The sequence below is a fragment of the Borostomias antarcticus genome (assembly GCF_949987555.1).
Source record: "Borostomias antarcticus genome assembly, chromosome: 23".
NCBI classification, from domain to species: Eukaryota; Metazoa; Chordata; class Actinopteri; order Stomiiformes; family Stomiidae; genus Borostomias; species Borostomias antarcticus.
Genome location: NC_140256.1, coordinates 4224425 through 4251377, shown reverse-complemented (window position 1 = coordinate 4251377; position 26953 = coordinate 4224425). Strand labels below are relative to the sequence as shown.

At 47.1% G+C, this 26953-nt stretch overlaps 1 protein-coding gene across 1 annotated transcript; it reads left to right on the top strand.

The window, feature by feature from the left end:
- sgsm1a (small G protein signaling modulator 1a) lies at window positions 1–26675 on the top strand (the record flags this gene model as incomplete). Its single annotated transcript, XM_084457430.1, has 27 exons — window positions 1–7; window positions 122–165; window positions 7786–7861; window positions 12782–12944; window positions 13608–13760; window positions 14274–14341; window positions 14750–14895; window positions 15681–15818; window positions 16041–16165; window positions 16919–16986; window positions 17241–17404; window positions 17867–17996; window positions 18106–18270; window positions 20195–20324; window positions 20477–20541; window positions 20736–20881; window positions 21625–21753; window positions 21847–22029; window positions 22141–22212; window positions 22814–23239; window positions 24086–24670; window positions 24764–24888; window positions 25080–25162; window positions 25291–25400; window positions 25576–25672; window positions 26163–26330; window positions 26587–26675. 27 exons carry the CDS (start codon window positions 1–3, stop codon window positions 26673–26675), a joined length of 3855 nt encoding a protein of 1284 aa, XP_084313556.1.
- Between the last annotated feature and the right edge of the window lie 278 nt (window positions 26676–26953).

The window sequence follows — 26953 nt, the reverse complement described above, 5'->3', positions numbered from 1 at the left end:
ATGGCAGGTGAGAGAGAGCAAGACACCATTTTCCCTCCGCTATATAAAATATACACTTTGCACATGTACATGAATTATCAGTGCAAAATAAATAACTTCTCACTATGTTTCGTTGTTTTAGAAGCAGAGACACGTCAGAGACTGCTGCGCACCGTCAAGAAGGAGGTGGGTATTTTCAGCGGAATAATTATTATCGAATCGGAAAAAACACTTTGTTTATGCTTAGGCCTAATGGTAATCCGCCCTCAAAGTTGGATTGGGGATTATTTTCTGTTATTTATTGTGGTTGTGATCATTTTTACTATGACCATTTCAGATTCATCACCGTAAAGCTATAGCCTACACTAAAAGCGTTTGCCCCAACCACCTATTAAGTGACTGGTTGTCACACTCATTCTCTTGATAGTGGACTATAAAAGCCAATTTTGCGGAATGTATTATATTGTAGGCTACTATATAGCAGATTGATAATCTTAGAGCTAAATGTAAATAAATGTGTCCCGTATCAGAGTAGCCTAGCTACCCTTATCCACCCTAATACATAAAGATATCTTTCTTTGATAAAACTGTAATAGGTTTCTTCAAAATAATTGTTGTCAGTGGACATGGATTCTTATGGTCTCTTAAAAAGCACGATCTTAGGCTATCATGTCGCACAAACCAAAAAATCTAATTGTAAAATCTGGGTCCTAGAGGAAGAGGGATTGCAGGTGTGTTATCCTTACTTACACATATCTTTAGAGGTCTTTGAGCATCCTTATCAGGCAAGCCCAGACCCATGTGATTTAGCCTGTCTTTACTCTGCTGCTCGGCTACATGCTCCCCAGTGGTCAGTGGGGTGTAGTAGATCGGGGGTCACCAGATTACTCTGTCCTGTTCAAAGCCACTCCACTGGCACACAGAGCACCCCGACGTCAGTTATTTTACAACCCAGCAGCCACTGGGGAGTGAAATTGATGTAGAATGATCTAGACTAGTGGTTTAAAAGCACACATCTCTCTGAAATGTCATGATCATTCCAGGGTGAGGTCTATGGTAGACAGGGTCAGGCTCTATAGATCACACGGAGAACCATCTAGGTTGGATCAACAGAAGCAATCTGATGTCATCTCTCTGTTTGGAATTTCAGTGGGAAACAGTAAAGCTATAAAGCTTCATAAAATCCTACATGTCTTATAACATGTTATATAATAGATAACACAGCATGACTAGGCCTACATAACGTGTATACATCTATGATACTGTCTGGACAAATTGTTGTTATTCATTTATGTGAATGGTATATTTCCTACTGCCCATTTGAACATGAGCGCTATTGACAGAGCCCTCTGTGTCTAGTCCCTCTGTCTGACATGAGCTTGCAGTCTGTTTGTTATAGCCAGCCTCGTTTATCTCTTCCTGTCATGAGCATAATTATTTGACAAAGTTAAGACGCAGCACTAAAGGGTTTATTCTCCACGGTCAGCAGATGACACAGGGGAAGTCACTAAGGGGATTGTGTATGCGTTCATCTTTGTTTATAATGATTTGTCATGGATTATAGTTTTTGATGATTCTTGTCTGTGGAGGCTGGTATACTCTCTCTCCATCTGGTCCTGTGCCACCACTCCTGCTGCCCAAGGCCCACTGGGTCAAGTCCAGAACACAAAGCTCGCTGGGATCAGTGAAGTAGTACATTATAGTATTGCTGTAAAATATACCCCCCTCTCTTTCACCGCTTCTCTATTTGTTTACTCTGCCCCCTCCTACTCTGTGTTCTCTGTGCCTTCTCTGCGCCCACACACACACACACACACACACGCACACACACACACACACACACACACGCACACACACACACACACACACACACAAATACACACCTGTGTTTACTCAGGAAGAGAGACACACTCATAAAGGTGCAAGGCAGGCTGGCGAGGCCAACAGCTCACCTTTCATTTACCTGTGCCACTCGCCTGTTTCATCCTGTCTGCTTACACAAGAAGGCAACATGTGATAATAAGCCTGTCTGTCTCTAGGAAAACTCTCTCTGTATCTCCAGCTTGATAGAGATTTCCCTCTGATCTCAACTTGCCAATGAATAGAGGACCTGCATAGAGATTACAGAGCAAGTGATGAGCACAGACGCACCGTAGGCTGCTGTGTACGAGTGGGCTGAAGGGGACAGCTTTCGTCGCCATTGAGGGTGATCAAAGTGATCACTTGGGTGTCTGTGGCTTTTTATGTTTGACCTTTTTTATTGAATGCATTTCAGAAATACACCATAAAACGCTTAAGGTGCTGTCGCAGGAAAGCTTGGAATGAATCCTTCTTTGAAATATGGTATCCAATAAATACAGCACCGACTGGCTTTAGATTGCACATATTTTGTATTATTCAAGCAACTGGTCATTCAAAACGACACTACAATATGTGTTTAAGTGAACCATCTGTTATTGCCGCCCGGTAGCTCATCCTATTGCTGCCCGGAGCACCGGAGAGAAAAGTAATCACAGCTTTGTGTGTCGCATCTGTCACTTCACAGCGCCTGATGTCTGTTCTCCAGAGTCCTCCTCGCTGGGGTAACATACACACACCACCTCTGTCAATATATGGATACCAGATTTCATCCATTTATGTCAACCACCTACAACCATGTCAATAATGTAAAATCTTAGATCCGCACTTTGTTGAAGCCAACGGTGACCACAGGTGATGGCGCACCAAAGTAATACAGTAGCTGAAGGTGCTCCCGTAGGCATAAACATTATAACCTGTAGATGAGATAAATGGCCAGATGCAAAGGAGCGATTGGCCTGACTAAATCAGTAAGGAGATAGATGGCACCATTGATACTGGCGCAAATATCCATGGCAAAGCGTGATTGTGATTCGTCACTGAACACGCTCCCCTTCAACATTGACCGTGGAGCACAGCCAGTGGGATGTGGACGGCTGTGAAAGGTACAGGCTTTTGTCTGGCTTATCTTGGGCTCTGATGGAGCTGTAAGCAGAAGTTAATTGGAATATGGTGTAATCGCTCTGGGCCGCCCGCCTCCGCCTGCAGTGGTGGGTTGAGGGGTCTGCTGTGATTCAGCAGGCTTCACTGTGACTGAAGAGCTCTAGAGGGAAACTTGGGGGAGATACATATACAGTATTACTATGCTTAAGGCTACGACAGACAGACAGACAGATAGATATCTATATCTATATCTTAGATAGATAGATAGATAGATAGATAGATAGATAGATAGATAGATAGATAGATAGATAGATAGATAGATAGATAGAAGATTATTATTATTATTATTATTATCCCCCCCAGGGGGAAATTAGGCACAATGCATAGCAGTCAAGGAGCATCATTTATATTCAGACTCCTCACGAGTGCATGGGTTTGTACATTGTGTGTATCAAACAGGAGAGGGGAATATTTTTCCTGACACACATTCATATTCACGGTGTTTTCTTATCATCCCGGTGAGCACAGGGCTGTCTGTATCTGCCCACCTGTGGCGCTGGTGGATTACAGTGACGCGTACCGCTGTGTGTGATCCTCGTTTCTGTTTTTCTCCCTGCTGAATGGATGTTGTTGATGTACTTTCTTACAGCAGAGGCGACGCTCAGACCCACACGTGCTGTCTCCATAGAAACCTACAGGTTGTCTGGTGAGACATGTCAGCCGGTTAGATTCCATGATGGCTGGATGTAGACACCCGGGGATGGAGAAAACACAGTGTAATACTGGAAGAGGATAACACATATGTTAATGAAGGTGGTGGTGTGCTTGTGTGTGTGTGTGTGTGTGTGTGTGTGTGTGTGTATGTGTATGGGGGGGCTGGGGTTGATATTTCTATCAGTACGGCAGGATGAGTCACTTCTTTTGTGCTCATTCTTAACATTGCAGTTGACGGTAACTAAATCTACGTCATGACTCTTGGTTGACTAATTGGTTTGATTGGCTACAGAGGAGAATGTAGCCAGACAGTCCATCAAATCCCACCCGAACCAGAAACCCTGAATTAACATTAAAACACTGCCCTAAAAAAAGGACACTGCTGCCTACAAACTAGGACTCGAGACTGGCAACATGGAAGATTACAAGGAAGCAGCACAATGTAAGGAAGCCAAGAGGAAATACGGTGAGAAAATGGAAGGAAGAGCACTCACTCATGTCTGAACATGTTCACAGTGATATTCAACCTGTCCCAGGCCCTGTCCATCGTCCCCACATGCTTCAAGAGGTCCTCCATCACCCCTGTACCGAAGAAGCCAAGACCAGCCTGCCTCAATGACTACCGCCCGTTAGCTCTCACCTCTGTGGTGATGAAGTGCTTTGAGAAGCTGGTCAAGGAACACATTTGTTCCAGGACACTAGACCGCCTGCAGTTCGCATACAGACCCAGCAGATCCACTGACAATACAATACCCCACATCCTCCACACTACCCTAGCCCACCTAGGCAAGAGCCAGGGGAATATGTTGGGTTATGTGAGACTGCTGTTCATTGACTACAGTCCAACTTTCAACACTATAACCCCACCCAGACTCAACACCAAGCTCAGTGGATCCTGGATTTCCTGTCAGACAGACCCCAGGGAGTGAAGGTAGGCAACCATACCTCATCCTCCCTCACCCTCAACACAGGAGCCCCCCAGGGATGTGTCCTGCCCCCACTACTGTACTCCCTGTACACGTACGACTGTGCAGCCATCTTCGACTCCAATGCCGTCATCAAGTTTGCTGACGACACAGCAATGATAGGCCTGATCACCGACAATGATGAGAGGACCTACCTGGAGGAGGTGAGGCTCCTGACCCAGTGATGTCAGGAAAATAACCTCCATCTGCATGTCAGCAAGACAAGACAAGACCTGACGGCTGCCTATAACACTGTTTGGCACCACGGCCTCACCTTTACTCAGATTGGCGTGGATGAGGCTTAATCATCTCTGGACTGGCATCGGACGCTTACGCTCATCGATACACAGATGGGGCTTGGCATCCTGAGCGGCATGTGAGTGTGGCGCCAAGGAACAAACCGCAGACCACGTCATCCAGGACTGTCTGATATATCGGACACCCAACGGAATGCGTGGCCTGACGGCCGTGGATGATGAAACGGTGACATGGCTCCTGGAGGTGTGCCCGGATATATAGCCTGGGTGACCCCCTCACCCAGGCTCGGGGTGGTAAAAGGATAACCCCTCGGCCCCGAGCCTGGGGGGAGAGGACGAAACCAACCTACCCATACGACGACGAAGAAGAAGAAGGGAGAAGATGCAAGCACGGAGAGACTCAGGAAGAGGTTCTTTCCACAAGAGTATTAGGTTTTATCTGTATCGAGCATAATCTTTGAGCTTCATTACATGTGACAAATAAAGGGAATCTTTAATCTTTTCATTTTGAAGTCCTAAAGCTTTTAGAGGGCAAAATGTATATCATCACTTTTGTACAGTTTTTCTTTCTCAGTTATCTAAATAACTATAAACAAGCATGACTATTATTTGGGAGGGCTGCACATTTGTTTTCAAAACATTTCCTTAATAATTGACATGTTAGTCAATCTCTCATGCTGCCTTACATATTTCTATCTGTAAGTCATACTTGCCCAGGACGGAGTGTAATTGCACAGGAACGGTGTGTTCTTCTTCTGTTATTATTTTCTTCTTCATGACTGAATCTGGTGAATTTACCTCATTATCAAATGAGTGGGAAAAGTCTTCCTAACAGCTGCTGTACTTCTCCCTGTTATTCTGTTGCATATGGGGATAATCACTTCTCTTTTAGTTTAATTACACAATCTAGTCATTTGATACGGTGTGCCTCAGCGAAATGGAACACATCACAACCAACATCCAGTTCTACTGGGGGGTATATGTGTGCTGCCTGCAGGTGTGTGTGTGTGTGTGTGTGTGTGTTTGCGTGTGTGTGGTTGTTTTCCTGTGTGCGGGTGAGTACTGTACATGGCCGCACCTCTTCGAGGTCAGTGTAACATCTCTGAGGACGGACTCATTACAACAGGAAATTACAGCTATCTGTGCCGCTCTCTACCCAGAGGATGTTTCCTAGAAACAGATCGTAGAGGATGTTTCCTAGATACAGATCGTAGAGGATGTTTCCTAGATACAGATCGTAGAGGATGTTTCCTAGATACAGATCGTAGAGGATGTTTCCTAGATACAGATCGTAGAGGATGTTTCCTAGATACAGATCGTAGAGGATGTTTCCTAGATACAGATCGTAGAGGATGTTTCCTAGATACAGATCGTAGAGGATGTTTCCTAGATACAGATCGCATGTGGGTTGCCTGACCACCTCCCACTTGTTTTTCAGAGATGGTGTGCGCATGAGAAAGTTCTTTTTCAGGTTTTTGACGTCACTGAGTCAAACGCTGTTGTCAAGGTGCCAGACTTGTTGAGACGCAAAGAAGCTGGTGACACTGTGCCGTCTCTCCAGTCATACCCCCTTCCCTGGTTCTCTAAACCCAGAGGTGTGGGCAGAGCTGCCCTACCAGCCCCAATATCCCGCTCCTTTCTAGTTGAGATCCACTAGATTAGCTGGTGACTCATCTGTCAAACTTAGCAGGCATTTTTTCCCACTCAGTCCCATCTCTCTCCCTTAAAACCCCTTCTACCTATCTAGTGCGCCCTCTCTCTCTCTCTCTCTCTCTCTCTCTCTCTTTCTCTCTCTGTCTCTCTCTCTCTCTCTGTCTCTCTGTTTCCCTCTCTCTCTGTCCCTTCAGCAGAAGTGCCTAACGATGCTTTATATTCCCTCAACACTCAAGATTCATTTTTATTGATACAAATCAATACATGATCAATGCCCCAGACAGCAGCTGACACTGGGCCGAATCCGCCCACAGTCCAGCAGATCCGCATAGGAATCTGGTCCGCCCCGTGCCTCTGCACCAATTCTGGGCCAGCTACGGGCCAAATCCGGTACGGACCCGTAAATCAGATTTGCGCCGGTATTGGCCTGTTATGAAAATCAACGCTGGGGCGAATCTGTTTTGCGATTGTGACAAATCCGGCCCAGATCCGGCCCAGTTTCATTTTGCTGTCTGGGGCATGATTGATTTGGAGCCCATTGAGTATTAATGAAAGTGTATTCCTGCATTTGTGAATTGACAAAGCATATCAAATATTTGCCTCAGCGCAGGGCGAGAAGGCGGGTTGGTTGGTTTATTTGTGAGCAGGATTACGCAGAAACTAAAAGACTGATTTTCATGAAACTCGGTGGAGGGGTGAAGCATGGGCCAACTTAGAACCCATTTTTGGGGCAGAACCGAATCACGGGGCGGATTCACGAGCCACCCAAACGCGGCCGGCCATTCACCTCCATTCATTTTTTGGACATATCTTAACTTGGGAAGGTCACAGAGACACAGGGTTTAGACTGGCATAAATGGTAAATGGTAAATGGACTGCACTTATATAGTGCTTTTCCACCTTAGAGGCACTCAAAGCACTTTACAATGGCCTCTCATTCACACATTCACACACACATTCACACACCAATGGCGGTAGCTGCCATGCAAGGTGCTAACCTGCTCATTGGGAGCAATTTTATCATTGGGGGCATAAAGCTCTCGACCTAACGAATGGAGCAATACCAACCATGTCCTGCTCACACACACGTGCGTGTGCACAGAGCCACGAAATGCATTCATGGGTGGAGGTCCGTGCTCTCCAAGCACCATTTCTAGTTTACAAAGACTCAGGTCTATATATAAAGTCCTTTTCTCCAGGGTTCTGTTCAGGGATGTCACATGTGGAGGTCTGAGAGTTTCCCTTTGTGATTCCAGGTGAAGCAGATCATGGAGGAGGCTGTCACCAGGAAGTTTGTTCATGAAGACAGCAGCCACATCGTCTCATTCTGTGGTGAGTATCACAGACGGTATTTGCTAATTGAAGATCTTACAGCACGAATAGGAAAACCTCAAACCATTTGAATGTCTGTCACTTGGTTGTAACCAATGGTATAGAGTAGTTCACAGTAAATGCAAAAAAAACAAACATTTGTGGTACATTAAGTTTCATATATAATGAAAGAATCACAATGAACAAGAAAATGTCACTAACCCTTAAATTTAGTCAAGTGAAAGTCCAACTGTGTGACCAAAGGCTGTGGTGATGCGTGCTGGCCTGCCTGCTTCCTGCGTTTCTCTGCTTGGCTCCGACTGGTGCTATTATAACAGTAGAAGCCCTGTGAACAGCCTGCCCACATAACTGCAGGCACGCACATTTTCAAATGTAAAACTCACTAATAGTTCTTCTCTGAGACTACATCTATAATAAACTGATTTCAATGTATTAAGTCCCATATTTTCTCATACCAGGCTCTGGTAATATTTCATTTTATCCTGCTGTGGACATGATGGTCTAGCTGTGCCACGTCACAGCGCTGTTTGAGGAGGAAGAGGAGGCTCTGCTGTTAGTAATTGTGTGGGCTTCGTCGGTCCAACGTCTCACCCAGGATATGAGCTCAGTACATCAAACGTGATAATCTAATATTTTCTGGAACCTATTGGCATTAAAAAAAACACAAAAAAAAACAGGGTGTAGCCTCTCAAAAAGAAAGCTTCTTTAGAAAGAGGGGAACGCTCCTGTTCAAAGAGCCATCGCCCCGGGCTCTGTATAGAGGAGATATTACCACCGTATATCAACAGAAAACATTAGGTAGGTAAGGGAAAAAGCACTGAGCGATAATGGGTGTGAGCTTGATTTCACACTCTCACCGACATACTGTAGCTAGGCTACAGACTCAGACACGGGGGTGGGGAGGCGTTAGTCATCGGGCCCGTCTGCTATCTCACTAACGTGACCATATTCTATCAACTGATAAGTGTGGACGACATGAAAGTCAAAATCTGCATATGTCACATGTTGAAAGCTTCCAGTGTAGGACGAGAGGATGTTTGCCAAATGTCGAATGCTACATCAACAGCTCTCTATTTTCCTCTAATAAAGGGGATGGTTAGCCAATACTTACACAACACATCGTGTTTTTTAGAGTGTGTGAGTCAATACCTGGTAATGTACAGTATCTATCTATAGCATAGTAGTACTCTCTTCTCCGCCTGCCCGGAAAGTGGACAAAATGACACACGCACACACACACAAGCATGCACACACACACATACACACACACACAGTCTACACAGTGAAAAACAGCCATGACACAGTAAATTCCAAATCATCTCCAATGAACTGACATATTAGTCATACACTGACCAGGCATTTCACAGCCCATTACCCTGTTTAGGCCAGAACCCCTCAGTCACTAGGAAGGTGACTGGGACTACAGAATACAAGGACCACTCCCACTCAAGACCCTCTGTTACAGTTCAGAGGCATATGATCAGATAAGGCAATATACTGTTACAGCACATGCTCCAGGGTTATGAAAAGCATTTCTTCAAGAGCATTTCTTTTCTCAATGGGAGTCTGGGTTTTCACATGCGGTTTCCGGTGACAGTAGTATTGATTCATGGCCCATGTATGTAAGCCGTTTTATTCAACGAGAGGTTTTTCTACATAATTCTTCTTATTGCTGGTATAGTCATCACTTGGGCCTTCTCTCACTAAAACAGGAGAGCAGCGTTGGAATATCCCTGGAAGCCTCCCCCCTCTCACACATGTTGTTGTGACTGTGGTGGTGGTGGTTGTTGTTGTTTGCTGTCCCCCCAGGCTCATTGCTGCAGCGGCTCCTACCTGCCCAGCTCTGACAGGCTGGACACAGATCTGTCTCCTCTGGTCTCCCATAGATTGATAGATAGATAGATAGCCCTGATTCTGTAGAGAGACCACCAGAGAGGAGGGGAGAGGAGAGGAGAGGAGAGGAGAGGAGAGGAGAGGAGAGGAGAGGAGAGGAGAGGAGAGGAGAGGAGAGGAGAGGAGAGGAGAGGAGAGGAGAGGAGAGGAGAGGAGAGGGGGGAAGGGAAGGGCAGGGAAGAGGAGAGGAGAGGGGGGAAGGGGAGAGGTGGTGAGGGGAGGGGAGAAGAGGGGAGAGGAGAGGGGAGGGGAGGGAAAGGGGGAGGGGGTGGGAGGAGATGATGCGAGATGCGGGAAGAGGAGGGAAAGGAAGAAAAGGTGAGAGAAGTGGAGGGGAGAGAAAAGGAGAGGGGAGAGGAGAGAGGAGAGGAGAGGAGAGGAGAGGAGAGGAGAGGAGAGGAGAGGAGAGGAGAGGAGAGGAGAGGAGGGGGGAGAAAAGGAGAGGGGAGAGGAGAGGAGAGGATAAAAGGAGAGCTGAGGGGAGTAGCCCAGCGAGGTCACCAGCAATAATTAGCCCTTATCATGATGGTTCCATTTACGAGTGACCAAGGCAGGACTGCAGTAAAATACCAAGGGAAGAAGCTGCTCCCTCTCCGTTGCTGTGAGGGAGTTACCTACGTATTTGTTGGTGGCACATTGACTTAAGGGTGTTTCTTCTCCTCGATTGATTGAGGCTCATTCAAGGATCTGAAGGCCGCTGTGTGTCGGCCACCGGACATATTTAGTGCTGGTTGATGTCATTAAATCTCCAGTGAATGAAGCACTGAGCATGTCCAGGTCAGTAGCAACACACACACACACACACACACACACACACACACACACACACACACACACACACACACACATACACACACAGTTGCTCAGTGTGCCCAGTTGCCAGAGATACATCCTGATAATTAGAGACTATTAGTCCAGAAGCTATGATAACCTTTTTAATAAGAGTGCCTGTTTGGAGAGAGGACAGAGCCAGGCCCTCATTTCCTACATGGCAGACCACACTGGTACTCTTTGATGCGTTGGATATTGTTCTGAATCTGCGTACATTGCCTCCAAAACTGTCACATCCCCTGAAAATGTTGATTTGACACTGTTCAGTGTGCAGACTGAGCTGTTTTTATATCTGATTGTAGTCTAATCACTGGCAAGACCGGAAGAGGGAGGAGGGAGGAGGACTGAGAGAACATGTTGAAGCTGTTGTTATCAAGTCCTGCCATGATACTTCCCCTCTTGTTCCCTTAATGACCAGGAAAAGACAGCGGGTGGAACCCAGAGATAGAGAGAGCAGGAAGAAAGAGAGATCGGGAGGAAGGGCACACTTGTGAGATACTGTAATGATACTGTGTACGTGATTGGCAGGTCCACTGCTAATGTTTCCAACACTAACGAGTCACAAACAAGACAACAAATCAGGTTTAAGAAAGAGAGCTAATGTGATTATTACATTACTTTATAGTCGTAAAGTTGCAAGGAAAACATGGTAACTGTAAGAGAACGCTCTCCCAATAGAGAGACCACGAGGGAGACCAGCAGAGTCACAGAGAGACGTGGAAACACAAGAGACTGAGAGATAGAGTGAATGGGGAGATGGAGACAGACAGACACAGATAAGGAGACAGAATGAGGGAACCAAGAGATCGTGTTAGAGGGAGAGAGATAATGGAGAGAGAGAGAGAGAGAATGGAAGGCTAGAGAGAGGAGAGAGAGGATGGAGAGAGAATGGAGAGATAGAGGAGAGAGAATGGAAGGATAGAGAGAGGAGAGAGAGGATGGAGAGAGAATGGAGAGAGAATGGAAGGATAGAGAGAGGAGAGAGAGAATAGAGAGATAAAGAGAGGAGAGAGAGAGAATGGAAAGATAAAGAGAGGAGAGAGATAATGGAGAGATAGAGAGAGGAGATAGAGAATGGAAGGATAGAGAGAGAAGAGAGGGAATAGAGAGATAAAGAGAGGAGAGAGAGAGAATGGAAAGATAAAGAGAGGAGAGAGAGAATGGAGAGATAGAGAGAGGAGAGAGATAATGGAGAGATAAAGAGAGGATAGAGAGAATGGAGAGATAGAGAGAGGAGAGAGAGAATAGAGAGATAAAGAGAGGAGAGAGAGAATGGAGAGATAGAGAGGAGAGAGAGAGAGAGAGATGATGAATCACAGCCCCTCCCCTCCCTGCTCCCTCTCGGAGCTGGAGTGCTCCATCAGCATGGGTTTCCATGCCAACCATGGCCTTCCCCCTAACCCCATGCGAGCGGAGCCACAGGATTGGTCCTGAGAGAGAGCTCAAATGTCAACACAGCTCAAGGCGCCGCCACGTAGCGAGGCCGCACAGCTAGATCTCCCTGTCTCCACTGTATATGTGTGTGTGTAGGTTCTTTACTGCTTGTGTGTATGTGCCATGTGCACGTGTGTGTGTGTGTGTGTGTGAGTGTACGCATGCAAGTGTGAATGAAAGCACTTTTATTGACCAGATAAGCTTTCGGTTTATGAAGATGATGATGATTATGTTTAAAGATAACCTGATAAAATTAATTGGCTAAATTCAGACAATTTTCCCAACAGCCTCACATCACAGACTCTCTCTTAGGGATGATTTAATCTGATATTTACACCGACACATAATATGATACCATGGAGATTCTCCTTATGGTAATTTTATAACCAACTTATGGTGGTTATTTTTTTTAACACAATTTGTTCTTGAATAGTGGATGATCTTCTCAGGATATTTTATATGTGATTCCTCGTGTGTCAGTTTAAAATGGAATGGGGGCTACAAAAGCTTGGCTACGGTTTCCCTTGATTGTTTTCCAAATCTGAGTCTGTATGGAAATGCTTCACAGATAAATCCATAGTGTGCCTATATTGTATGTGTATTGATGTATACACTTATTGATGCATTCATTTATTCCTGTGTGTGTGTGCGTATGTGTGTGTGTGTGTGTGCGTGTGCGTGTGTGTGTGTGTGTGTGTGTGTGCGTGTGTGTGTGTGTGTGCGTATGCGTGTGTGTGTGTGTGTGTGTGTCCGTCCACACAGCTGCGGTGGAGGCGTGCGTTCTGCACGGTCTGAAACGCAGGGCGGCCGGGTTCCTGCGCAGCAACAAGATGGCGGCTCTCTTCACCAAGGTGGGGAAGAACTTCGCCCCTGCGGAGGAGCTGTGCAAGAAGGCCCAGGAGCTGGAGCAGGTACTCGAGAGGAAGTAAGAGCTGCCCTCCACACACACACACACACACACACACACACACACACACACACACACACACACACACACACACACATACACACACACACGCACACACTCCACACCCCAGACCGCAGCACACTTCAAAGCCCACATCAAAGCCAAGACCACAAAACAGATCACAACTCTCTCTCAGAGCGAACAGGTGCTCTATTATTTGTAGCCAGTACTGATAATTCCACCGGTTCCTCTGTCAGCCTGTGCTGTGCTGTAACTCCCTCTAGTGCCTCAGCCTGTGCTGTGCTGTAACTCCCTCTAGTGCCACACGGTCTCCACACAGTCATGTTCTCCTGGTGGGGCACACAGATGCTCTGTGTCACGATTAACAGATCTAATCATCTTTGTGTGTGTGTGTGTGTGTGTGTGTGTTTGTGTGTGTGTGTTGTGTGTGTGTGTGTGTGTGCGCGCGCATGCCTGCCTCCGTTCATGCTTGTGTGTGTGTGCGTGTGCGTGCGTGTGTGTAAATATGTGTTTGTGTGTGTGTGTGTGTGTATGTGTGTGTGTGCGCGCGCATGCCTGCCTCCGTTCATGCTTGTGTGTGTGAGTGTGTGTGCGTACGTGTGTGTAAATATGTATTTGTGTGTGTGTGTGTGTGTGTGTGTGTGTGTGTGTGTGTTTCAGACGGAGCCAAACCCTCCCGAGCCAGGACAGTTTGCGGAGGCTTCCCAAGCTGCCCATCCTCACCCCACACCTCGTTAAGCACCTGTGGATCCGCACGGCCCTCTTTGAGAAGGTTCTGGACAAGATCGTGCTCTACCTGGTGGAGAACAGCAGGTGAGTTAGGGCATGGGTTCCCAAACTCCATCAATGTGGGCCTCCCCTCTGAAAACAGTGACACACCCACGCCCCCCCAACCCCCCAAATATGTCCATTTTGTAAGGCAGCGTTAGCTAGCCCATAACGTTACACAGCTAAGTTAGCTCGGTGGCACCTGCTGCTAGTTAACGTTATGACGTTTTCGCACAATACATTCATGCCTGCGGGGGGAGGCTCTCTCTGCACTATCCACAAATTTAGTATACATCTCTCCCATTATTTATTTCCATCTTCTGGCTTTTAAAATCACCTTTTATTCATAAAAACCATAGACATTTTAAAAACATGTTTTTCCTTCTTTTTTTTTCTACCCATCCCTCCGCACCTCCCCTGAATTTCTTTGGGGCCCCCCAGGGGAGGCCCGCCTCACAGTTTGGGAATGCCTGAGTTAGGGTGTTAAAAATGAGGTCTCCTGGGAAAAGGAAATACAGATATGTTGTATGTAATTCCCATTACATCTTTATGTTCCAGTAAGTTCTACGAGAAGGAGGCCGTTCTAATGGACCCTGTGGATGGACCCATCCTTGCCTCTTTGTTAGGTAACTCTTTTTGTGTTGCTTGTTTGGTGTATCTGAATGTCGTTTAGTGTACCTGAAACAAAGATGATTTTAGGCCTTTTCACACTATGTTCCTCCTTCACCCCAGTGAGCTTTTAGCGCAGGGATAAGCGCCGGGTCATACTACAGTAGCACATTCCAAAGCGGGCTAGCGCTAACGTAAGCCCAGGGCCAGCCGGCCCCGCTCCGGAACCGGGTCGGGGGGTCAACCTTTCAGACCGGCGCCAAAAATCCCTCAGAACACGAAGCTTAGTCTGAAAACAACATGCTTGTGTCAGACTAAGGTTTGTCCAGGGCTAGCTACAGTACAGTACAGTACAAGTTCTTTTGGGAATGTCATTCTTTATCTGAGACATCTCTGTCCCTCTGTGGCGGTCTCGGTTCCGGCAGTTGGACCCTGTGCACTGGAGTACACTAAGATGAAGACGGCGGACCACTTTTGGACGGATCCCTCGGCGGACGAGCTGGTGCAGAGACATCGCATCCACAGCGGCCACTGCAGACAAGACTCCCCCACCAAGAGGCCGGCCCTGTGTGTGAGTAGACTGACAAGGACGAGGCGTGGGAACTATTACAAACAAGCGCTCGGACATCCCCACTGTCTGGGAGATAACCTTTTTATGCATTGTATCAAAGGTCAGTCAGATACTGCTGCGTTCGCTTCAGTTTGTGTGTCAAAAGCGTCAGAGTGGTCAGAATGGCTGGTGTTGTCACTGTGGACTCTTCCAGTCTGTCTCTCTGTGTAGGGAGGAGCTACAGCGGTCAGTGCATTAAACCACAGGCTGTCTTGGGAGGGCTGAGCCTTATATTATTGAACTACTCTTCAGATTGTCAGTGACCCCTGCAGCTAGAGACATTATGCATCGTATAACGGCTCTTGTCTATGGTTACAGTAGAGTGCTGCTTATTGAAGCGCTGCATCTTTGAAGGCCTAGGGGCAGGCGTAATGGCCCCTGTCATGAGGGATAGAGCTGAGATGGGCCCGTTTAAATCTTCTTGAGGCAATGAAATCCCTTTTTTTAATCTGAAGCCATTTGAGCCCAAGGATGGTAGATAAAGACACCTCGATGGCAATGAAAGTGGGATGACAGGCTATCGGTCGACGAGCCATTCTAATTCATACTGAATCGGAAGTCATTGAATTTAAATGTTACAAAGGAGCTGCTTATAACCAATGGAGGATGAACAATATCGCAGAATACAGAATATGCCAGAGTGGTGTTAAATTAACCAGTGTGAAAATTGTTGAACTATGACGGCTAGCATGCTAGTATGAAGGCTAATGCAACGACCGGTGAAGCTCACTACCTTGGGTCTCCAGATCCAGAAGAGACACTCCAGCAGCAGCATGGACGAGCGGTCGTCCCCTTCCCCCTCGGCTCGGGACTACGTAGAGTCGCTGCACCAGAACTCCAGGGCCACGCTGCTGTTTGGCAAGAACAACGTTCTCGTGCAACCGGTAACGATTCACCACCTCCTGCCCGCTCACACTGATGAATAAAATCGTCGGCTATCCCTCGCTTATAAACACAGTCTGTTTGGATCGTATTAAGTAAGACAGAGACCGTAGCGACGGCGATGGATGATTGTTCTTCGTTGATTTCTTTTAAGTTTTCATTGCAGAAAGTACGGTACAGTAGCTACTACTCTCTGCAATGTGGTCCTTGTTTCTTCTTTAAAGAGGGACGACATGGAGGCTATCCCAGGGTACCTCTCTCTTCATCAGACGGCTGAGATCATGACGCTGAAGTGGACGCCCAATCAACTGATGAACGGCTCTGTGGGAGACCTGGATTACGAGCGCAGGTGAGGAATCAACAGAATAAATCTCACAGAGATCGTGTGAGAATCTCACAGAATAAATCTATTGAGAAGAGAGTTCTGCCACTATAGGAACACAAGTCACTGTTTCTTTGACATCACATGTTCAGTTTGTGCAGTGGTTCAGTGCCACTGAATAATTCAGCTGAGGGCCGTGTGTCCTGGGGTAGACTTCAAACCAGTGAAGACGATGACCTTATTTTCAATGCCCAATTAGTGCCTCATTACTCCCATAAAAAAACACAAAACAACCTAAGCTGACAGGTTCCTACAGTTACCTTGACACACATTACATTTATATTACATTAGTCATTTAGCTGACGCTTTTATCCAAAGGGACTAATAATAATTGCATTTAACGAAGGAAAAGCCAAATTACTACTACTTGCCAGAACTCACAAGTGCATCTCCTTTCTAAAACAAATGACTAAGAGCATAATCTAGTGCTGAAGTCAAGTGCAAGAATAGCAATCTAAAATACAATAGGTGCTTAAGAGGGAGGATCATGGCAGTACTTCTTGAGGAGATGAGTTTTGAGCCTGCGACGAAAGATGGACAGTGGAAAAACAAACATAGACACAGTCTGAGTCTATTCAGATTCCTGCAGATAACCCGGAGGCATCCACTCAAATTACAGTCTGCCTATCATTGTTAATATTCTCCTCAGTGTGGACAAGGCGGGTATTGATATTGATCGACGTGTCTCAGGGACTCTGTCTTTGATTGAATCTCTTTCAGTGTTTACTGGGACTACGCCATGACCATCCGTCTGGAAGAGATTGTTTATTTGCACTGTCATCAGCTGGGTAGGTCCTTCAACACTTCTCTCACCTGCTGCTCTGGAACCGAATAAAAATCAATGTTCATTTGTTTGTATTATTAAGTTATTCCTATAATGCTGAGATAGTTGTGGGTATCAATGGCTCTATTTGGACGATATCATGACTCATACGCGCATCAAATACTGTGATCCTGAGCTGTGTGCGTTGACCTCGCATCGTGTTGCCTCTGTGTATGAAATGCACCATACAAATAAAGTTTGATTTGATTTGACCTGCAGTGGACAGTGGGGGGACGGTGGTGCTGGTCAGCCAGGATGGGATTCAGAGACCTCCGCTGCGCTTCCCCAGGGGCGGTCACCTGCTTCAGTTCCTCTCCTGCCTGGAGAACGGCCTCCTGCCCCATGGACAGCTGGACCCCCCGCTGTGGTCCCAGAGAGGAAAGGTCAGCATGGGGGGAGGGGTCAGGGAGGTACCCATCCAGCAGATCAATACTGCTGTCGATGGACGAATGGGAAAATAGCCTCATTGCCTCAATGTTGTAGTTTTTTTTCTGGTTCTGATTATGCACTTTCCGTTGGCTTATTCTGATTACTTTAGCACCACACTGCATCCAATATGAATGGATGTATTTGTGAAGCTGTGAAAAGAGTACATGGTGTCTGCTGAACTTCATAAGTAATGAAAACCACCCACTCCCGTCTGCTTAGATAGACGTTATTAAGGAGTCTCAGCACGCTGTAGAGTTCTACTGCAACCTCATAAAAACACACTGAGGGCTTGGCAGTCGCCTGGCTTAGTTAAAGAGCGGGTTCTTCTTAACCATTAGCTAACCATTTTAACGCCTACATTTCATCGAGTTACCTTTTAGAAATAGTCCTGTTGACTCTCTCATCTCTCCTTACAGGGAAAAGTTTTCCCCAAACTGCGTAAGAGGTGTCCTCAAGGCTCAGGTGATTCTGTCTCTGATAAGGAGGAGGACGAGGCCACAGACTACGTCTTCCGCATCCTGTTCCCCAACAGCCAATCAGAGTTCGGTAAGCGGCACCGCCCTCCAGAGAAAAGGGTGATAAATCCTCATTCCTCCATGTAGAGTGAGGGTCAGTCGCTGAATGTTTCTCCAGTGTTTCTCATTGTCCATTCCAGTGACCATAACCCCCCCTCCCCCGCTCCCTCCGGGGGTTGCGCTCCTGAGCCGCTCCTTCTCCCTCCGTCAGAGAGGACACGCCCCCGCCAAGGCCCAGACCCTAGTGATCCCCAGGCGCTCCAGCAGCTGTCCTGGAGAGACCCCCACCCTCAGAGAGAGCAGCTGTAACACTGTCACACGCCTCAGCTCGCCCTTCTGTGATCCGCCAGCTCGTCTTGGCTTTAATTCGCCTTATTCACCTGGCAGCCATATTGGTCAGTCTGGGGTGCGGATGCGGAAGTGCCCGTTGACTTCAATGTTAAAAGTTCACTGTAAAAACATCACTTCAAGAACCGAAATAGTCAAAATAACAGGCTGAATACACTATCGGGGTTACAAACTCATCATTACCAGACTCTGATTGTTTTTCGTTGTTTTCGCGTTTGGAAATACATGGAGGTGAATGAGCCATAGTTAGCTGTCAGCTGCATTCACTCCCATGTTTTTCCAAATGCGAAAACAATGGCAGTGAAAAACAATACAGTATTACGTCAGACTGACCAATATGGCAGCTGAGGTGAATTAGGCGAATTGACCTGCCCTGCCCCCTCTCGGCCCAGGACAAGGCTTGTGGACCAATCCCTCAATAAAAAGTCTCCCACGGCTTAATCTCGCAATTAAACACTTGCAATCAATAGGTGGACAACTGGCTGAGGGATGATAGACACTGGCTTTTATTTACAGAGGCTTTATATCTAGGTGTATAGTGGTTTACAGTGGCATAATAAGTAAATCTAGCCCTTTTTGAGACAGTGTTACGTCTGGCTGGTAGTCTCTTGTCTATCCGTAGCGAAGTTGTCAGACTAATTTCAGTCCGCCTGTTCAGAAATTCAAAACGCCTTGATAAAGTGTAGCAAAGAAATTTCAAAGGTGCTGTGAGGGAAATTGTTTTCATGACATAATGTATACTTTATTCTCAATTCCTATTAACAGTGTTCTAACTACATACTAAGGGAACTGTTTAGTTGCTCCCTGCTCCTGGCCTGATGAAAGAGTATTGTGTGTTAGGCAGTTTCTCTCTTCAAGGACACAGCTGGGTGCAGGGCAGATAACATTCATTGGGTATCGGGGAGTGAGAGACACAGACGCACAAACGTTTGATTTTAACGGGATGAGTTTCATTTCTTAAAGCGGAAATGCCCATATATGGTACCATTTTCCTGTTGTTGTGGATGGGCATTTCTCATCTGAGCAAAGACACCTGCATGTTTGATTTTCAAACGTCATGTGAAATACGGTGTGTTTTTGAAGTTCTTACCCTTTTAAAGAATCCACTACAGTGCTCACAGACGCAGGAGGGTTGTGTCTTTGAACCCGCTCGGATTTGAAAGTCAGTCACGGCTATTAAACATGTTTAATCTTTGTCTATAACACGAGCCCTGCAATCACAGCGCTCGCTACTGGCCACTGCTGGTCAGAAGCTATAGTGCAACAAACAAAAAAATATGACCCGTGTTTTAGCTAAAGATTAAACATGTTTATTAGCAGCAAGGGGCTTTCAAATTTCTCTGCTACACTATGGGCAGAGGAGGGACTGTGTACACCAGCCAGATAGGAACGCACTCCTGAAAGGGGATAAAGCAAATGTTGACATTAACATAGTCTTGGAAAGGAAGAGGTAAGCAATAAAAGCAATAAAAGAAATGAGATGATGAGATAATAAAATAAAAGAGCTGTAAAAAGAGTCCCGATTCCCATGCAGACAGTTGTTCACCTTTCGCTGACCTCAGTTCCCAGATTGCCCTGTGATTATCTTCATTACGAAGTCCCTGTGATTTACGATCCCTTCCTCCAATCCCAGCCACACACCGTGACTGAGCTGGATAATTCAGTTCTCTTGGAAAACACCTGAATCATGAGAAGGCAATGTGATTCTGCTTGACCGCTTGAGCCTGTGTAGCTTCAGCATACAAATGCACTCAACTCTTCGAAACCTCATGCGATGTGCTGATGATTGTGTGTGTGTGTGTGTGTGTGTGTGTGTGTGTGTGTGTGTGTGTGTGTGTGTGCGTGTGTGTGTGTGCGCGCACGTGTGAATTCATGCTGTAGTGACTCCTCCAGACCTAATGGACCAGGGGGCTAACATGTGGCAGCCCACCCCCAGGAAGTCATCCTGCTCCTCCTGTTCTCAGGGAAGCTTCTCTGACGGAGCTCCGCCCAACGGCTGCAACCACGAGAGGTGATACCGTATAACACCACCTCTTGCCCTTTCAAAAAAAAAAACTAAACAGAAAACACAGATATAAATGTGATTTTTTTTTTTTTTTGCCAATTACTGTATGCTAACTTTTAAGTGTAGAAGACTTTGAACTGTGCTGTGTTCCCCTGCAGGGCCCCTTTGAAACTGCTGTGTGACAACATGAAGTATCAGATCATCTCCCGGGCCTTCTACGGCTGTACGTGAACACTCTCTCCAACCTTGCTTACTGGGGACACAAATTATCAGACATAATTCATAGATACAGCAAGTTTCCATGTCAGAACTTTTGAGTAACAAACACTAAATGAATAAGATGTTAGATTGTTGATTGATTATATTAATAACCGTATCCCATGGGGAAATTGGGCGACTTGGCGTTTGTTCTTCCAGGGTTGGCATACTGTCGTCATCTGTCGACCGTGCGTACCCACCTCTCTGCCTTGGTCAACCACGCCATTGTGGCGCCCGACGTGCCGGGCGACGCCTCCGGGGGGCTCAGCGCCGAGGTGTGGCAGAGGTTCCTCCAGGACTGCACCGTAAGCACCGTAACAGTAGCGTCACTAAGGGGGCGATCACACCTGGAAAAGACGCTAGAAACGCGGACGCTTCAAAGACGCTTGAACGCTTGAAACGCTGAATGGCGCTACTCGCGTCTGACGCTCAAAAGCTAGTTTTAGCTAAGCTAAAACGCGCGTCAAAACTGACGCGCCTGCAAGAACGTGCGTCAAAAAAGACGCTTGACTCGTTTCGAGCGTCTTTCCCAGGTGTGATCGCCCCCTAAGGGTGGAGCTGGATAACGTCACCGATACACTGCTGCAGCATTCCAGACCCTTGATAATACACGACACACGCACACAAACATATTCATATCCATATTCATCCACTACTAACCACATCTCACACACTCTTAGTCACACAACTGACCCTGCAAGCCTGACAGAAACAGACATTTCTATTGGATGGGAATCTGTCCTCTTGAGTTCAGATTGTGGCGCGTCGTCTAGGATGTAGAAGGTAGATGATGATGTGTTGTGTACAATTAGCCTCAGCCTCTCAGCTAGCAGAGCTTCCACTGACCTCCGGAGGGGGAACTGCCGTGCTTAATGAATACAGTAGGGAATACTGGTTCACCTGAAGGGCAAAAAACAACCCTCCTGTTAGGTGTATTATTATCCGCTTCCTCCTTCAGCGGGATTTAGAGATTTAGCTAGATCTGCTGCTTTGTGTTTGTTCTTCCTTTAAAGCGTGACCCCCTGAGCCGTCATTTTTCTCTCCGCAGGCGTACGAGGAGCAGGAACTCCTGCGGCTCGTCTACTTCGGCGGAGTGGAGCCTTCGCTGAGGAAGGAGGTGTGGCCCTTCCTCCTGGGCCACTACCAGTTCGGAATGTCCGAGGTTGAGAGGAAAGAGGTCAGAGGTCATCCTCGTTCTTTTACTGAGAGAGGTGACCCGAGAAGTAGTCCTTGACCCCCCGAGCCCTCTGCTGTGTTCTCGGCGGCGCAGGTGGATGAGCAGATGCGGGCGTGCTACGAGCAGACCATGAGCGAGTGGCTGGGCTGCGAGGCCATCGTGCGCCAGCGGGAGAAGGAGCAGCACGCGGCGGCGCTGGCCAAGTGCTTCTCCGGCGCCAGCGTGGACAGCACCGTCACCAGGATGATGCACAGAGACTCTACTGTCAGCAACGAGGTGACACGCAAACAAACAACACAAACACAAACACACACACATCGTAGAAAACGTCTCTTTATATGGAATCTCTTCGCCTGATTTCTCTGTTTTCGCTCTCATCCCCTGCAGTCCTCCCAGAGCTGCAGCTCTGACAGACAGAGTCTGGCGCGCCTACAGAGCGACTCCAGCAGCAGTACCCAGGTACTGTAAAGGGGCGATCACACCTGGGAAAGACGCTAGAAACGAGACGCTAGTAAAACCATTGATTTCCTATGATACGGCGCATCTGACTGGCGTTCCGGCGTCTTTTTCGACGGGCGTCTTTCAAGCGTCTTTTCTTGCAGGCGCGTCAGTTTTGACGCACGTTTGTAGACGCTGAATCAAAAAAAAAGTTGAACTATTTTCAACTTTTGAGCGTCAGATGCGAGAAGCGCCATTTCGTCATCGTCATATTTGGCCCAGGCGTTTCAAGCGTTCAAGCGCCTTTGAAGCGTCAACACACGGGCTGAACGTTCAGCCTTTTTGACATCCGCATCTTTCATTAGTTTCTAAGCTGTTGTAATAATTTAAAGCATTTATAAGAGCACATTTCCATATGATGTATGTAAATAAAATCGCCTAAAAATAAGCTGTAGTTATGAAACTACAATTGCCTTTTATGTGATGTACGTCTCAGTACTGTACATGTCTAAGTGACCATCTCTGCTTTATGTTCCTCACCCTCACACTCTCCTGTTAGTTCTTCACGTCCTCCCATCCCTTCCCCTGGAGTAGCCTGCTTCCCTATGGCTTGTTCTTTCAGGTCTTTGAGTCTGTGGAAGAGGTGGACCAGATCGAGACCGAGCCCAAGACTGACGAGGCCAAGCAGGTGCCAAAGATCCCCAACGGAGCACTCCAGAACGGCACCAGCTCTCCAGACTCAGGCCACCCCTCCTCCCGGAACTTCTCCGTCACCTCGGGCCTATCGGATGGCTCGCTGAGCACAGAGGACGGCAGTGCGCCCGACGCGACCCCTAAACCGACCGCCGCGCCTCCACAGCCCCCAGCACCACAGACACAAAGCCCTGTCAAACCCAACGCAGGGGCAGAGAGAGAGAACCCACAGCCTAAAGCCCCCGTCCCCCAGGAGGAAGCCCAGACCAGCTCCACCCTGGAGAAGGAGGAGGAGGGAGGGCAGGAGGGGACATCCGAAGTGACCAAAGATATCAAGGATGATACCAAGACAGAAGTGCGAAACAGAGTTAGAACAGAGTTAGAAATGGACAAAAAGACAGAGTTAGTAGAGGAGGAGGCGGCAGACTCAGGTAAAAGAGAGACACTAATGGTAGACAATGATAAAGAGAAGATTTCTAAGACAATCCAAGTAGCAGAGACAGTTGAAGCGAAGCCCTGTGAAAAGGATGGTGGGTCACCTAAAACAGAGGAAGCAGCAGGGGATGAGCCATTACAAATAGATGAGCCAAAATTTGTGGATGCTTTCGAGACTAGAGAGCCAAACACAGCAGTGACCACAACTGTGGATGGAGAGCCGGTCATGCTAGCAGACACAGAGGTGATGAAAGCTCCAGAGCCAGATGGATGTGAGAAATCAAAAACAGAGTCAGGAGATACTGAGGAGGATGTGACATCAAAAACGGAGTCAGGAGATACTGAGGAGGATGTGACATCAAAAACAGAGTCAGGGGACACTGAGGAGGATGTGACATCAAAAACAGAGTCAGGAGAAGCCAAAGAGGATATGACATCAAAAACAGAGTCAGGAGAAGAAAAAGAGGATATGACATCAAATGCAGAACCCAGAGAGCCGGAAGAGTCAGGAGAAGCAGAAGAGGATAGGACATCAAAAATAGAGTCAGGAGAAACTGAGGATGTGACATCAGAAACAGAGTCAAGTGTGCCAGAATATGATGAGCAATTGTTATCAAAAGTGGTTGAAGAAGCAAGGTGGGTTAAGACATTGGAACTAGATCAAACTCCACAAACAGGAGAGAGAACTGGGGAAGTGACGAGTGATGAAACACTAACATCTAAGGAGGGTGTAGAGATGGCTCTGGGTGAGTCATTAACCACTAAGGAAGAAGAGACCAATCAGGAATCAACTACGAAATCCGAAGAGGTGGTAGAATCCCAGATGAGTAAGACTCCAGAAGAGGCTGTGGTTGAAAAGGTGGTTAAGGTTGAGAAACCAGAGGAGAGGGTAAAGGAAAAGGACAGAGAGGCCACATCAACAGAGTACAAGTCCTTAGAAATCGAGAAGAATCTCATTTCTATAGCAGAGTCCAGGGCACCAAGAGCTCTGGAGACCTTCGGGGTCGCGTGGAGTGAGGAGACACTGGCCACCACTGACTCAGACGAGTCTCCCTCAGCCATAGAGATGGAGGAGATACCCACAGCCAAAGTCTCAATGGCCCTCTGGGACAGGAAGTCCCATGGGGGGAGCTCTGGGCCTGGGGTGGTTGCCTCGGAGGCCTTCGTTCCTCACCTGGAGCTGAGGCTGACGGAGGAGCAGGTGAAGGCCAGCCCAGAGGGCACTGACTCCATTTTGTCCGAGGAGCCTGAGATGGAGAGCCTGTTCCCCCAGTTTGACTGTCTGGCTGTGGGTGGAGCTCTGAAGAATGAAGACACCTCTCCAGCATCCTCCATCGGAACCACCTACTCTGTAAGCACACACTTTTCTCTTCAGAATTATTCATACTGCGCATCCTGAAGTGTTACGTCCTAGCTGATTATTTTTTCAAATCACCTTTTGTAGCAAGAGCTTTTGGACATGTACACACTGAACCTGCATCGCATAGAGAAGGACGTCCAGCGCTGTGACAGGAACTACTGGTACTTCACCCCCGCCAACCTGGAGAAACTTCGCAATATCATGTGCAGGTACAGTACCTCTGTCACCATTTCTCTACCGTTCCCCGGCGGACCTCAAAATCATCAAGATCTTACTATTCTGGGAATGACCGTCCTTAAGGTCACACCTTGAGAAGCAAAACAATTTCAAAACTATCTGTTAGGGGTATGTGTAATCTGAGTATGAACGCTATATTTAAGTGATGATGATCCTTTTGCAGCTATATCTGGCAGCACCTGGATATCGGCTATGTGCAAGGCATGTGTGACCTGCTGGCCCCTCTTCTGGTCATTCTGGATGACGGTGAGTCAACGCTGTGACCACAGCCAGAGCTACTGTGACTGTGAGCTCCATCACTCTTTTCTATTATTGAGTCCTCTTCCTCTCTCCCTCTCTCTTTCTCTCTCTCTCTCTCTCTCTCTCTCTATCAGAGGCCATGGCCTTCAGCTGTTTCACCGAGCTCATGAAGAGGATGAACCAGAACTTCCCCCACGGAGGAGCCATGGATACCCACTTTGCAAACATGCGCTCACTCATCCAGGTAACGGAAGCGTTTTCTCAACTGTGGTATCATTTGTATATCGTGGCAAGCTACTAAACTATGAAATGAAAACCAACTGCGAAACCAAACCGACTCCCTTTCCTTTTCCCCACCCACCTCTCATCTGACGGTCTCTCTTCTCTCTCTCTCTCTCCTCACTCTCTCTCCTCCGCAGATCTTGGACTCCGAGCTCTTTGAGCTCATGCACCAGAACGGAGACTACACCCACTTCTACTTCTGCTACCGCTGGTTCCTGTTGGACTTCAAGCGAGGTAACAGTAATGACCCCGTGCTGAGGGGATTACTGTAAATATAGAAAATGGCAATTATTTGGAAGGGGAGATTTTCTCTAAGCACTTCCTGTCAACATGTCAACTACTAGATGGTGGGCTAGCTAGCAAGACATTTTTTAATAAGCCTTTACAGATCAAGGATATGTCAGACAGTGACATCCCACTGGATGGGGAGATGTTAATGAAAGAGAAGGGCATGGGTCTGTATTGCATGAAATGTTAGGATAATTGACTGATGCTGTGCCGAAAATGTATGACCAGACAACGTGTTTCTTGTTATTTATCCTTTCTTGTAAACCTGGCTGTTAAGCCCCTCCTTCTGACCTACCTGGCTGTTGAGTCACTCCTGCCTCGTTCCCCACTTCCTGACTGATGACTCATCTGGTCACATCCACCCCAGATCTCCCTGCAGCCTCTCAGCCGCTGTCCTGTGGACTGACTTCCCCCTGTTGTGCTTTGTCTTTCCCAGAGCTGGTATATGATGACGTGTTTTCTGTCTGGGAGACCATCTGGGCAGCCAAGTATGCCTCCTCTGGTCACTTTGTCCTCTTCATCGCCCTGGCCTTGGTAGAGAGCTACAGAGACATCATTTTGGAGAACAACATGGACTTCACAGACATCATTAAGTTTTTCAATGGTAAACTACCACCTTGCAACAAAATTTGCCAACTGTAGATGTGGGCTTCATTTTCTGTTAGAAAAAATGTCTTGAATTGAGAAAGATCTAATTGACATGGTTAACAACTAACTGTGTCATACTGAAAGGCTTCTAAGATGGATGCCTGCTGGGTACATCGATGGTCCAGTGAATAATACAGTTGATGCAATTAGATTTCAAAACCGAAACTCATCCAACAGGTACAGAATATTAATGTTCTCTCATCTCCTTTCAGAAATGGCGGAGCATCACAACATTAAGCAGATCCTGACTCTGGCCAGGGACCTGGTGTGCAAGGTGCAAACTCTCATTGAGAACAAGTGATCCAAAGCTTAAGTCTATCTCTCTCTCCCGCCCTCCTCTGGCATCCATTTGTGACGAGCTGCAGCAGAAAAACATTTTCACACACTTTCACCCCACATAACCCTCAAAGGCAATCTCTGTTTGCAGCTGTGGCTACCTTATCAGCCTGACCCCCTTGCCTACATGGTATCAGCCGGTGTGACTAGCACAATAAGCTATACCAGTGTTATACTGTATACATTTATGCCAGAAAGTCTGCACACCCTTTAACTTTTTCCACATTTCGATAAGTTACAGCC